The sequence below is a fragment of the Ylistrum balloti genome, unplaced genomic scaffold (assembly GCF_031769215.1).
Source record: "Ylistrum balloti isolate Yb309-2 unplaced genomic scaffold, AGI_CSIRO_Ybal_v1 Utg370700, whole genome shotgun sequence".
In the NCBI taxonomy this organism is placed as follows: Eukaryota; Metazoa; Mollusca; class Bivalvia; order Pectinida; family Pectinidae; genus Ylistrum; species Ylistrum balloti.
In genome coordinates, this window is record NW_026782420.1 from 58068 (window position 1) to 73918 (window position 15851).

Consider the following 15851-nt stretch of genomic DNA (forward strand, 5'->3'; position numbering starts at 1 on the left):
ATTAACAGATATTTAAATGTTATAATGCTTCATATCAGTTATGAAATGAATAACTCAACCATATAGTCGTTTCGAATTACTCGAATTTGGAAACTAGAATAGACATCTCATTTAGATCTAACAGTTACCTCCCCTGAAATAGTTAACAAGATGGCATTATAGACCACTTTAGGCTCCGATCATTACCCCATCTTAGTCAAATTTAATTTAAACCAAACAGAACCAAAAAAGAGACGACCCAAAAATGTTTTTTAACAAAAGCAAGCTGGCATAAATTCATAAATTTATGTACAGAAATAGACACAGGAATATACAAAAAATCAAGGCAGATACATATACATAAAAACTAACAAATCAAGTAATCACCATGGCAACACAGTCCATACCAAGAACATCAAGAAAAACCAAAGACAGGAAACACAAATCTTGGTGGAATGATGAATGTTCAGTTAATAAGAAAATACATTGAGCGTCGATGGGAAGCATTAGTTGAAAAAATCCCACATAATGAAATTTGCGAGATGAATAAAGAGAAACACTTGTTAGAATTCTGTAAATCTTCAGACAACAAAACCAAGGCAGAATCTTCCTGGAACAAAATAAAAGCAATTTATGATATTCCATCTACAGAAATGCCCATATTAGGTAAAAACGCAGAGGGTAAAACAATTTAGCAAAAGGTAAAAAAAACTCCAAAAGAGCAAGTAATACGGATCATTGCACAAAAGAATTTCTAGACCATAAAAGAATTGAACAATATTTACAAAATATTCAAAGATACAGGTAAAGGAAAAACAGACCTTAACATCCCATTTACATTATACGAATACTTTCAGGCAACCAAATCAAAGAAAAACACTTCTGTCAAATTAATTATAGATCTACCAAATAACATATGGACTTCCGATTCATGCCCTATCACATGGAATAAAGCTATAGTAATTCCAATTCTTAAACTCAGTACAAAGTCATTGACAATCCGACATCATACAGACCTATTTCCTTAACATCACACGTATGTAAAAAATTGGAAACTTTGATTAAAAATAGATCAAAACATTACATATGTACCAACAATCTAATTTAAGAAAATCGAAGCGGTTTCAGGAATCATAAGTCATTAGACTCGTTAGTTCGAAAAACATCTGAGATTTAAAAAAAATATAAAAAGAACTAAGTGAGTCACGTGATCAAAGAAAAAAGAAAAGGAACGTCGACAAGAAGCAGTAACATTATAGATACCCATGTGAACACATTAAATGACAAGATCAGCGAATACGATACATTCAAGACCAATACTGAAAAGAAAATAAGTTCCCTCAGCAAGGAAGTTAATACAATGGCTGATAACATGAACATTTTTCCGACAACTTAAAAAAAAAAAGAGTAGACAACTGAATGGATCGGTAAGCTGTAAAAATTATATTAAACTGATGACTCAAAAAGTGAAATCAGTCAAAAACGAAATGCAAAGAGTAAAGGATGCCTTGCATGAGACATTAACTCGCGAGTGCAACATCCAACAGCAACTAAGTAAACTTGGAAAGGTACATGACAATAAACAAAAAAGCAAACTGATACTGAAAGAACATCGAGAGTTAAAGAAAAAGGACAATAATTACTGTCGCTAGAAACAGAAAACCACTTTGACTCATTACAAAATGATGATTCGGATCCGCCCATAGAAATACATGCATACTCCCACTCAGCACATCGAGACACTTTTAAAAGATATCATATCCAAGGAATAAACACTTACAAATCCTCAGAAACCGAAATGAGAGACTATCTAGAAGAGAATAGAGTAAACGTTACGCTTCTTAGAATTTTGAAAAAAAAACGGTGTAAGAATACTGCCTCAGCACAACTGAACGTCGTTCATGACGATTCTAATATTAACGAGAATCCTGACTTCTGGCCAGAGAGTATATATGCCAGGTCATGGCTCCCTAGATGTGTATTAACACAATGACACAAGCCGAAGTTATAAATACAATGTGTTGGAACTGTGAGGGGATAATGGCCGGTACGCCATATCTTCTCGATGGTCTTAGTTCATATGACATTGACGTGTGTGGTTTGGCAGAACACTGGATGAGAGAACATCAGTTATCCTTTTTTGAAAGCTTTAGTGATTACGGTTATAAATACATTGAAAATTTGTTTATGAAATTGACCCTTACTGTTACAGATGTAGTATCAGAGATGGTGTGTGTGTTGTACAAGTCTTCCCTTAGCATGCAAGAAATCATCATAGACACTCCAAGAAGTGTTGGACTCGAACTGCAGACAGCTAAAGGAGAATATTCTTACTGATTTTTGTCATGAACACATTGATATGTTAGAAACTTTGTATAATGTGTACTCTGAGAAAAGCAAAGTGTCTATCATAGGAGATTTATAGGTGACCGTCATCAATTTATACACAATGATCCCTCGAGGTCTTTCGGGATCTATTACGAAAAAATTATATGGTTTCAACACATGTTCGATCTCAATGCAAGGGTCCTGTTTGTACATTTTACCCAGAAACGGGTAATTCCACTGCAATTGATCATGTATGGAGTCAAACTCTGTAGATCTTATCCTTGACTGTAGAGTCTTAGATGATGGTGAAAATCCGTTAGGACACTGTTCTATAATCTGTTCAATACGAATTCCTAAGACTCCAATCACAAATAGTTCCACAAGTCGTAGTCGAAAAAAGCTTTAGATAATGGTCAATAAGTAATTACAAATGTTGTGTAAAACGGTTGTTGGATTGTATCACAGTACCAGATGACAAAGCATCTCCTCAATATATCGATCGTTATTATAGCGATATATCCGTAGTCTTAAATGAAGCTGCAGATAAGTGTTTACCAAAGATTAAATACAGAAAACATTTATAACGTTACTTGGATGAGATCCTAACGACGAGGCATATTCAAATGCTGCAAAAGCGAAATGTATGGATACAATCCGGTAAGAATTGTATATTTTTCATTGAATATAAAACACACAATTCATTTGAAATGTTTATGAAAAAGCAATTTGCTAAACTTTATCTATTATGCAAATTAGACCAGAACATGTTTTGGCAACTTTTTAAGAGAAAAAAAAAAGAAAACAAAAAGTCAAACAAGCAGAATTAAGATACAATGGGAAAACCCTAAGAAGTCAAGATGATATTTTGAATGGTTGGTCTCTACGTTTTGAAGATCTATACAAAAAATCATGATGTCGATGATTTTGATAGTTGTTTCTGCGATAAGATAAAAGAATTAAAAGGATAAAATTGAATAGTCATTTTGATGACGATTTGTTTATATTTAATCTTTTCTCGTCGCGTGAAATCTTATTTGTCAAAAATTAAGAAAATAACCATTCACAAAAGTCAACGGAAGCCAAACGTGTTAAAGGTGAATAAAAGTTTTACCAGATTTTTAAAATTATTTTTAAATTGACTTTTGCGGGAAATATTTCCCATATAATTGATTCTGAAGTATTTCCAAAAAGTATCTAAAGTAAAATTGTTGTTTATTTCAAAGAAAAGATTGATAGACATAAATTGTAATAAAAAAGATCGCGATAAGCTGGTGATGTAGAAGAGTCTTTCGTGCCTGTGATCTAAAGGGTGGACTTGGTCAGTGGATCTTTTGTTATTTAAGGACAAGACATCGTCAATGTATCCGAAAATCAAACGACTTCGCAAGGTCTTGATGCCCTGTTTTGATAAGCCCTTCAATAAATTTAGTCACGTATGAAAACAAAAATAAGTAAGCCAACAGAGGGACACAGTTAGCTCCCTTTGGAATTCCCTGCCATAAAATCATGTTATTTCAAAATGCTAATAACAATGTTTAAACTATGAGATAATTTATGTATACACGTGAATTTACAAATTGTATATTAAGTACCTACAAAATGTAATTTCCTTACCTTTCAGTTTCTGTATTTCTGTACAGTCTGAACAAGTATGATAGTGAAGCACTCAACTTCTATATAGTTTTATTGTTAAATTGTATCATTAGGTATTGAATGATTCTATTGATTGACCAATAAACTTTCACACGACGCTTTCTTCTGCTAAAGAGGGCAACATCCATTTCAAATCAATTGTTCGCTTTTCATACTTTTTTTTTTAAATCCATGACAGTAAATGTTGACATTAAAAAGTATTTCGACTGAGGCGATATCCTGCATTTCGGGGTATCAAATCTTTCAATTCGGTATTCTGTCGCAGGAAGACGTATTTATAAACATAAAATTCCCTAGGGACTTGGCCTGTTTCGAATTAGTGTCGATCCTATCAAATATTTCCTTAAACCTGTATTTGATAACACCTCGGAATTGACACTTATTTGTCCTAAGAATTTATTTCTGTCATATATCCATTGTTGCCGCTCTAGAGTCCCTTAGTCATAATAAGTAATAAGAAGTTAATACGAAATTTATGGATAATTTGTTCTTTAATTTCTGGAATACAACCAATATATTTTCTTCTGCGTATATGAATGTCCACCTTTTGATATTGAGACGTCATTGTCAAAGATATGTTTACCTTTTATATCGGTTGACGTATGGTTGTTATCATGGGAACATGCAAAATGTTAAAGAAATGCATTTGCTTTAGTTAAAAAAGAACTCTATATATCAGTGCTTTCGCTGAAATACAAAAATTCTTAGCTGTAAGTAAATTTCAAGGCCATTTGCTGAATATTATTGCATACCTAACTTGTTGGATTTTTATTGATACATAACTTTAAATTCATATTTTATGGAAATATTATATCTTGAATATGTTTTCTTATGCAAATGGCGTCATTACCAAATTCAAACTATTAGTATTTAAAGTAAATATATGTATCACATGTCTAAGTTAATTATCAATATCTTTAAGAAAAAAGTGTCTGCTTTGGATCGAGGACCACTGAGAACCATGGTTTTACAACATCATAGCATTTCTAAGTGATATTAGATGGTAAGATTTTAATGTTTCTTTCCTGTAAGTTAATAATAAACAAAAGCATTGAAGAGCTGAAATCTTCGTCTCTTGGAAATTAGTGACAACCATCAAAAAGGATAGTTGCAGCCGCTAGAAATATATACAGCTGTGTTGTGTCAAAAAGGGTTCATGCAATCCAGCTGTCCCAACACCAATTACAAATAGTGGTTGCATATTTCTGTGACCTAAATGGCGGTGTGCCCCACCAGGTAACAGCGTGCCTCAGATAGCGACTGGTTAATAATGTATCCTAATTTGTAAAGCCATTCACAATACTTCCACATGCGCAAACAACTTTTCCTCAATGCATCTGGAATCTTGCCTCGGATAATATAACTGCATGGACCCTTTACTGTGTAGACCCAAGGGTCCACACATTGAAACAAACCTTCAAGAAATCTATGTTATATGCCTGTATACAGGTAATGCATAGATATTCTCGAAATTTTATCCCTGTAAACAAGTCTAAACTAAGACAACCGTGAAATATTTGTCACTAGAAATTAAACAACTATACAGTATAGAAATAGATTTAACAAAATCTATCATCGTCACCAGCAATAACGTTTACGTGCCTATTGAAATTGCCTGAAAAACCTAAAGTTCAAAATCTCAAAATTCAACTAAATATATTGCATATATCTGTAAAACTTTAAACGTGATACATACGATATGGATTCATATTTCGCACATACCATTGTCATAAACAAGCTTTCTTCCAATGATTTTTGCTGCTGCACTTAAACATCTGTTTATGGAAGATTGATCTTTTTATAAGTTGTCTTTTATCAAAAAATAGACATTGACTTTTTAATATCTTGTCATGTCATGAATCACCCTCTGTTTGATTCTTAGGCTGATTGATACTTGAGTGTAATAAGACATGAGTCGGAATATTACCATGATTATATCACATGTATGTTAATGTTGCTCCCTGAAATTTTATTCCTGACCTTATTCATGCAAAGTATAAATGACAACAAATTCCCAAATTTGTGACGTCACAATATTTTACGATGCGGTTATGTTGATGAACGGGTTGATAAGATAATGCGAGTCTCAGATTTTATCTCCGTTATAAAGGTATGGAATACATAGTGTTAGCACAATTTGTACGATACTTCCCTATATTACATGCCATGCCTTTTTGAAACGAATTTCGGAAGATTTCTGTGATTGGTTACATCTTGACTTTTTACTACGGACACTGTCATAAACACTTGTACGACTAACGCAAATTAGTTCTATTCATATCTGAATGAAATTAACATCGATGCTGATTTTTCAAAAGTGTAACCTTGTAGCCTACATGGACAGGGGACTTTTCTTTCATGCTATTAGTAGACAAAATAAATCCAGCAATCTGAATAATTTCAACAATAAATCATCAAAATATCACATTTTTCATGCAAATATTGCCGTAACCTGGCCTGTCGTTTGGTTAAATCGCCCTTAAAAAATCAAATCATAAAAAACTATTCAGATGGACAGTACTGTTTGAATGGTTTAGGCAATGCTTTTTCTGTATATATAAATATAATCTGTATACGGTGAATATAATTGTGGTACCGCACTAATGTCATTTAAAGGTTGTACTTTTTCAAATTCAATGTCGATGTTAATGTTGCCCTAAATTCCTGTCAATTTTCTTAAGGCTGAGTGTGCATATGTACCAATAATGTCGCTATGATGTCGGGCGCGATACACATCACCAATATTAGTGTATACGTGGCTGAATCGTGTAGGACATCATGAAATTAAGGCATGGAATAAAAGGTGGTGTATTTTCAACAGATAAATACTGAAAATTAATATCAAAGATGATGCAATAAATTTGGAAGTTGTTATGCCGATGCAATATAATGAAACCGTCGTTTGGTATGTTTGTTTGTGCTCCTATTGTTTTCTGTTGTGCAACGTTCTTTATCTTCATGATTGTGTTTGTGTTTCGCTAAAACATAGTTGTGCTGTGTATGAAATATTCATGTTGGTTTCTGTAATCATGCATGTTTGCTATGTCATTATGAATGATGAAATAACCATTAGAGACCGAATACTTTACGTTGTAGATGACTTACCTTATTTTCCGACAACAAAAAGGACGTTCATGCATTGGAATATCAACAATATATTGAGATTAAGTACATTTACAGCCGTCACACCACGGTATGTGAAAGGAAATTATACAATTTGAAAATAACTGGACCATGTCATGTAGGTATTAGGTAATAGTTGAGAATCTTATCTACATTTTTGTCTACAGACAGTTTGAAACGGATGACTTTGATAATTTTCTACTCATTTTGCATACTCACCGTATATAGAATTTCAGGTTTAATGACATAGTGACGTCTGTAGTGATATAATGTTTCGTTTGTCATTTTAATCTTTAGAAAATAAACATAAAACTGGCTGTACAACGAATAGATTTGGTTCCCGACTTTTTACAAAAAAAGTAATGTATTCGCCAAGAGGAGACGTGTTGCAAGGAGAGCTGTAGCTAATGACTTGAAAAATCACGAAAGGTGTAACGCAGTCATGTACAAAGTAGGAGATTGACACACGATCACACCTCATAGTTGAGAGCTTTGATAGTTGAGCATTTAATATTGTTACCGTTGATTAACGGTTTCAGGTTAAAGCATCATTTAAGGCAGAGAATTAAAGAAATCGTTTAGTTATTATTTTGTTTTTATGTACACACAGTTGAGAATGAAAATGCTGAGTCGCTAAATAATACCTGTCTCAGTAACCTCAGCGAACAAGGGCTTGGATTACACTATAGATATATAGCAACTTCAATACAAACATGTCACACGTGTCGTTATATACATGTACTTATCACCATGAGATACGTAAGACTAATTTTGGTATGATTCCCGAGCTCCCCGTTTAAATTTTAAAACTCATGCACGGTATAACAGGATTCCATGGTGACATAGATCAATGCAGATAACAGATAAAGCTAGCCTATCCTTTTGTATGAAAAGTTTAATATGAGCTCGTCGTCATCTGTCAAAGATATTCAGTATCTTTTATTTACCGCTTGACAACACCCAGTACACCTATGTTTATAGGCTGTCCAAAACTCCTCAGGTGATTAAATGAATAAATAACTATCATTTCACATCATGAAAATCTTATCCTTATTGCTCTTTTGGTGTTGAACATATAACGTTAAAAGGTCATTTAGTAGATAATGGATATATATCATTACAAACGTGGTACCTTTTAACTATGTAATTTTTACTTGGTCATGTGTGATGATTGTGTGGTGAGATTGCCTTCACGAAATAAGCCATTTTTAGGACTACTGCACTTGTGTGTGATTCCTGCTAATAGAGTCGTTAGGTATCGGTAACCAGTACTTATATACTCAGGAAAAACATGTGATGTAGTCGATATTCTCACACTGAATGCTGATCATGAAGTAATATTTTTACAGAGTTAGCAAGGTAATACAAGGTTTTATACAAGGTAATTGTAGAAGGAATAAACTACTCTTCTAAATACATCTAATCTACATCGTGGCAGTGGATAGTTTTCAAGGTTACGGCCATCACCATGAAGATCATCACTGTGAACGAGAAGCAAACAATGAAAAATGGTAAGTATAAATCTTGAAGAGAAAAGTAAACTGCAAATAGTCTGGTAACAGTTTTCACATGGTTGACAAGATCATTAATATGAAATAAAAACAAAAGGGAACGAGGGATTGGTCCTTGCGGTACACCAGCGTTTATCCAGAAACTGAATTTCTTGGGCCAGTGCAGTCCTTTCTAGTAATATTGTTTGTTTCGACTTTTCCCTTTTCTTTTCAAAATGGCTTCCACCTTCCACATCGTTTCGTTCCTTACGTCCACTTTCTGTAGCTCGGACTGATAAAAGGTTCCTTTGATCTCATCCCCATCGTAGTCTTGGTCTCGATACATGGGTAATCCTCCGCGTAGTATCTTTTAGCCTGTGGAAAATATCTCTTCCGTCCATCTCTGGTCGTATTCTTTCGTAAACGGATTCCTCAAATGTGACAACTTTACTTAAAGCCCCAATATACGTAACATTCATCAAAAATTTAGTGTAGAATCACACATAATTATTGAGATATTCTCTAAGATGTAGTTGAAATTAAGTTATTCAAACAATAGTTACCATGACTTTGTGCATAAAGTATTGATATATGAGCAGTTGAAATTCGCTATTTGTAAACACACCTCCATTTTAAAAACGCTGCCATCGAAATTACGATTGTTGCCGAACCACGCCGGAAAGTTCATGACCTGATATCGCGAGAGTTGAGGTTATTATTATTTATAGAGGAAGCACATGCAGATATGTCTACGGTAAGTTTTTGTTTACAAACATTGTTTGCGGAGTCTTGTCGTAGACTTGAGGTATTCCTGTGATAAACATTCAGTGTTTGGGAAATTATTAGAAGGAATAATTAGTTTAGAAACGATACGACGCACAATTATAACGTAAGTGTTCAGAACTGGCCTGATGTATGATTGGAAAAAAAGGAAGCCACTGGTGAACGTCTGTACTGTGTCTACCATGTTTACACACGCGGAAATGCGCATGCGCAATGTCATTGCTACGAGCGGTAATGTATCAATTATTGTGGGTCCCACATTGTTTATTTTCCGATATTTTCAATTTTTATTTAAATTTAAACCAGTCAGTTTTATTTTCTTTAATTAAAGGAAAGTATTTGTTTTGTTACATATATTACGGGGGAAATAAGATAAAGTTTGTTTTTTATAGTAATTTTTACGTATATTGGGGCTTTAATATCTAACCTTAATTTTAGAGGCTTACTAAGCTTCTTCGTCTTCGCAGCATAGAGTCCTTCTTCGGTCAATACATTCTCCACCAGATATAAGTTTCCTTTTCCTTGGTTACGTTTGTAGGATTCATACAAATGGTTCTATGATACGCCTGATCGTAACTGTCGGCAAACGACTTTAGTTTCTTTACATATTTGCAGTTTATGGTTTGTGTAAAATATCTGTACAATCTGGACTTGGTGGTCTCGATGACTACTCAGACACCGCTGCTTTGGATTTTGCAAAACCATTAAAAGCACCTTTTGTCATCTATACAGATTTCGAAACTTTCGCTCAGGGAAGTGATACATGCCTTCCCGGCTCGAAACAATCGAGTAAGACTCGATTTGCGAAATTTGAGCTATCTGAGTTTGGGTATCAAGTCGTTAGCACAGACAAATATATACCAAACCATCCGTGATTTATCGTAGACCAAACGTAAGTAAAACGTTTCTGGAAAACATTCTAAAAGGAAATAAAGGAAATCAAAGACATTAAATCATGTAAAACATTTGTTAATGTCCCCAGAAAACAAACGAGAAGTTCAAACTAACACTTAGTGTCACATATGTAGTATTTATTTTACAAAAAGACGTCGTCAGAGATCATTGTTATGTGATGGGAGAGTGGCAAGTTGTCAGGACTGTAATCTCATTAGTCCTCATACATTTCCGTCGTATTTCACAATGAAAAAGGATTTGATGGTTCCATACTCTGTAAAACTATGGGTTTATTTTAAGATCACCATATCAAGTGTATTCCGGAAACACACATTTCTTTTAGTTTGGGGAAATTACACTTCACAGATTCGTTTCAATTCATGTCCCGGTTTTTGGAATCACTAGTCAAAACACTAGCTAGAGAGGGATTAAAGTCATTCCAGCATTTAGCCAATGAATTTTCAGTTGAACACGCAAACTTACTGTTGCGAAGAGGAGTTTACCCTTATGAGTACGTGAACAAAGTAGAAGGATATAGCGGAACATATTTACCTCCAAAGTCGACTTTTTACAGCCAATTGAGCATATCACACATAACGGAGGCAGATGATTTGCAGACTTTTTGGAATGCTTCAAATAAAAAAGATATGCAGAAAAATCACGATCTTTATTTAATTAATCAAATTTTATGTATTGCTGTTAGCTGACGCGTTCGAGAAGTTCAGGACCATTGGTATGAATTACCACAGACAAGACCCTTACTTATTTTTATACGAGTCCAGGACTTGCATGGAGTGCTGCACTCAAAATAACGGGAGCCGTTTTAGAATCATTTACAGATCCTAACATTTGTCGGTTTTTCGAAAGCGGAGAAGAAGGTGGTGTGTCCATGATATCACACAAACACTCCAAAGCTAACAACTTTTTCGTACCAGGAACTTACGATTCCTCTAAATCTAACAAATACATCCTCTCTACAGATTATAACATTTGTACGGCAAGGCCACAGATGAACCGTTACCAGCGGGAGATTTTCAATGGGTTGATTATTTAGAACAATTTGACGTTGAGAACGTACCTACTGACGGGGACAATGGTTACGTATTAGAAGTAGATTCAGAATATCCGTCAGAACTACATTGTTTCCGTTCGGACTATCCCCTCGCTCCAGAAACCAAAGTCATACCCGCGAAATGGTATCTCCATATAGTAGAGAGCTATGGGGTAAATTACTTCCCGAAACTAAACATACAGGCAACAAACTGCAGGGGCATGTTGCCACGCCTAAACTTCTAACTAAACTAGAAAGTAAAACAAAATAAATTTTCCACTATATAAATTTACAGCTATACTTAGAGCTAGGAATGAAGCTAATTTTTTTAATTGATGAATAATTCAGTGTTTGGTAAAACAATGAAAAGTCCGTAACAGAGTCGACATAAAACTGACACACAGAGAAAAAGTCGGAAAGATTTTTCAAAGATTTAAGATATTCAACGAGGTTTTCGTGGGAATAGAAAACATTAAAATCAAACTACTACTCAACAAACCCTTGTGTATCCTGGATCTCTCTAAATGTATCGTGTGCGATTTTCCATTAAAATCACATGCTGCCTAAATATGAGAACGTGTGTCTATTAATGACCGACACCGACAGTTTGATGTACGAAATACTGGACGTTACGGACTTGTACTAAACACTGCGAGAATACAAGCACTGTACGATCAATCCAGCTATCCTACCGGTCATTCAATCTATGACCTCACAAACAAGCAAAATACTAAAAAATAAACAAACAAACAAAAAGACGCCCGGAAACATTAAAGACGAAATAGGCGGGAAGGTTTTACAAGAGTTTGTCGGACTGGGACCGTAAATGTATTATGCCTCCAATCAACAATCTAAACAGATAGGTAAGGGTATCAATTTCACGACATGTATCTAGAATGTCTATTTGAGTGTAAAACCATAATGTATGAAATGAATTCTATCATAAGTGACAGAGATGACACCTATACACCATTAGAAAACCCGGTCTCTAAAGTTTTGACGACAAACATGGACACACGGTCATTGAAGAATAAAAATCAAAGTACTGAAAGACTAAACGTATTGAAAAAATGTTCACAAATAACCGCAAAGCTACATTACTTTCCCCGTACTCCTACACTTTGGAATGCAAAAATTACTAAAATAAGAGAACCAGAGGCTAATATTCTTAATTTTAAGCGATTTTATATCTTCTTTAATTCTTATTTCAAATTTGACGACAATAATGTGAACAAATCAAAATAGGTAAGAAAAATACAAAATACACACAAACATATATTTATCGCCAACAGGCAAATGATAAATAGCTCTATGATGAAGTTGACTAAATAAAACCTTTGAAATATCCAAGATGTTGCAATTACTATCCTATCGATATGAGCATTTAGACAAATCGAAAGGACTTTATACCTACTTCTTTATTTTGAATGTATTGCAAAGTAATAGTCCTTACTTATTATAATTATATTTGTAGTTGAGGAAAGTAGATAAGGTGTACACAGCATTTCAGATAGATTAAAGTGTAAGTAATTACATTAAATGTATGTACATGCCTATCTCCTTGAAGTATCATGGTTAGACTTTTCTTCCAGTAATTATGTCTATAAATACATAGTTCTTTGAGATTAAACCAGACTTCTATATATATACAAAATTTACAATATTTTCACTATAGCTACTACTATTTCTGATCTCCAATGCATTAGATAATGTCACCATGACACGCTAAATGAATAAATATGTTATGGAAATATTTCGTTCTGAATAATTGATAATTATAAACATGAATATTTTGGGTTTTTTTTATACGCGCTTTGTTTGAAGGAATATTTTCATTTCAAGGAACTTTGACACACATTAGCAAACCTTGAGAAATCAGCACAATCAACCTTCATCATATAAAACTAAAAGACAAAACAATATAAGTTATAACAAAGTCAACATCATGATCAGTACAGTATCAAAAATATATCCTTCATAAATCATAAACACCAAAGGCACCTTGCCTACGAAGCGCAAACGTTTTATCTTCAAAAACCTGAAAAAGTGTCATATCGGCGGGTGTGCGCGTGGGACGAACAGTCCAATTCGGTGACGTCTAATGAGGTAAGGTGATGTTATATATTAAGACGATCTTGCCACAACGACAAGGATTTAAACAAAATTGATGTTCTGTTTGTAAGTTTTGTTTGTTTATAAGCGTTGTTAGTTGATAATTCAAACCAAGCCCCTAGACTAGCTTCTTATCATGGCGCCAACTCGCACGTACAGTGTTCTGTACGCTTACGTCATGTCGAGAATTCCGTAAAATATATTGTTCAAAAGTTATCAATATTTCAACCACACTGTGGTTCTTTTTTAAATATATAGTAATCGTATTGTTATTAAAAAAATAAACTAATTTTGGATGCTTTTAAAATAGCGATTTGAAAGATCGCGGCATTATTTACGCAGAAAATTGCCGCTAGAGGGCTCTAACTCTTTTCGATATTTCAGCCAATGAGAAGGCCAGGATCGGTAAATTTAGTCTGAAAGGCCGTCGCAATAGGCTATGCGTATCGAGTACGTTTAGACTAAAAACGACATCTCATGGTGATACAGACTAAATATGGATATAAAAATAATGCTTGTCGAAATGTCAAAATACAATTTTTATTGTTGTACATATTGAAGTTTAATTACATAGTAGAATTCACTCTTCAAGTTGTACATGATTTTCGAAATATCGAAATAAAAGCGTAATACGTAAGAGTTACTTCCCTTATGTCGACACTATTTAAACATACATCTTGGTTACATTATATCAACTGTAACAAAATCTTGTATCAAATGACCGATCTCTAGTATTGACCTTACCGGTTGTGAGGGACCAATTTTCGGTGTATCTACAGAGGATTCTTACGAAAGAGATAGTTTACATCCCCCAATAACCCTTCTCCATTTTAAACTTAACACTGTATCAATATTGATAAAACATGCGTTCACTTCTTAATTCTCGATATTTTATTTTAATTTCTTTGATAATCATTTTTAAAAAATCCTATGTATCTCGAAATAAAACCTTCACCGTAGCTTAAGTAGTGGATATCTACTCTCGTCGGACTACACATGATGGCGGCGTGGGCGCCGAAGGTTGCAAACATATGGGTGTTAAAGGCGTAGCTGTAAGTGTAGGCGCTAAAGGCGTAGGTGTAGGCGCTAAAGGCGTAGCTGTAGGTGTAGGCGCTAAAGACGTAGCTGTAAGTGTAGGCGCTAAAGGCGTAGCTGTAAGTGTAGGCGCTAACGACGTAGCTGTAGGTGTATGCGCTAAAGACGTAGCTGTAGGTGTTTGCGCTAAAGGTGTAGCTGTAGGTGCTAAAGACGTAGCTGTAAGTGTAGGAGCTGAAGACGTAGGTGTAGGCGCTAAAGGCGTAGTTGTAGGTGCAGGTGTTAAAGTCGTAGCTGTAGGCGCACGTGTTAAAGTCGCAGCTGTAGGTGCATGTGTTAAAGGCGTAGCTGTAGGTGTAGATGCTCAAGGCGTAGCTGTATGTGTAGATACTAAGGGCGTTGCTGTTACCAACTGGGATGTCCTCTGAAGGTGTGCGACTTTGGGGATGGTCGCCAGTTTTCAGAAACCGTTAGGGCGCAGTCTGCTGGCATTTCATTGGACAGCTTGTCCAACCGATGAGATATTTGAATTAAAATAAAAAGGATGCTTGACTACTCGTAAAACATTCCATTCAGGGGAAATGCCTTTCATGTAATAAACTTTAAACTTAGGCCAAACAAAATTAACAAGATTTTTAAAAAAATGATACTGGAATATGACTTTTCATTTTTAGAAATTCATTTAATAGGTTCGCTCTAAAGATAAGGAGGACATTTTTTCTTTTCTTTTTCCTTTTTTTACCTTTATTATTTGATCACCGATATTGACAAAATGTAGGATCATGTGGTTTATACTATTATAAACATGACAGTCGCAAAAATTCCTGGATTTTGAGTTTTGAGTTAAGACAGGTCGTTTTATAATCTAATTTTTAATTTTAAAATCTAAGACAAGGAAAATCCAAAGAACTATATTTCTTATGTTTTTGTTTATGGACTGTCTTGAGTATGTATCATTATAATTCAGAGGCAGGCCTATACCTATTGAAGATAATTTCCTTGCTTTATACATTGCCGAATTTAAGTGATTATTTTCACATTAGACATACAAGACCATGTTCATTCTGACTGGTTTTCGGGAGTTACTTCCCTTAAGTTACCATTAAGTATCCTATAATGCAACAGTGAAAAAGAACCATATAAGAAAAACAAGGGAAAAAAAAATAAAAACACATAAAGATAAAAAAAACTACAGGCAGGGATAGACAGGAACGGGGCAAAAATGACCGCAAATGAACTTCCAGTCCTCAGTTGGAACGCTTGGTGTCTAAAAAATATACTCATAAAAGTTAAAGAACAATTAAATATCCACCAAAATATCCACCAAAATACAGTCATAATAAAAAAACAATAAAAAAAAATAAGGTAAATTAAAAAAAAGAGTTTGATCTAACCTGAAAGTA

The 15851-nt window shown here is 34.3% G+C and overlaps 1 protein-coding gene across 1 annotated transcript; it reads left to right on the plus strand.

Moving 5' to 3' along the window:
• Positions 1 to 14444: 14444 nt before the first annotated feature.
• LOC132557594 (elastin-like) lies at positions 14445 to 14876 on the plus strand. Its single transcript, XM_060222103.1, has one exon. The coding sequence runs from the start codon at positions 14445 to 14447 to the stop codon at positions 14874 to 14876; it is 432 nt and encodes a 143-aa protein (XP_060078086.1).
• The last annotated feature ends 975 nt before the right edge of the window (positions 14877 to 15851 follow it).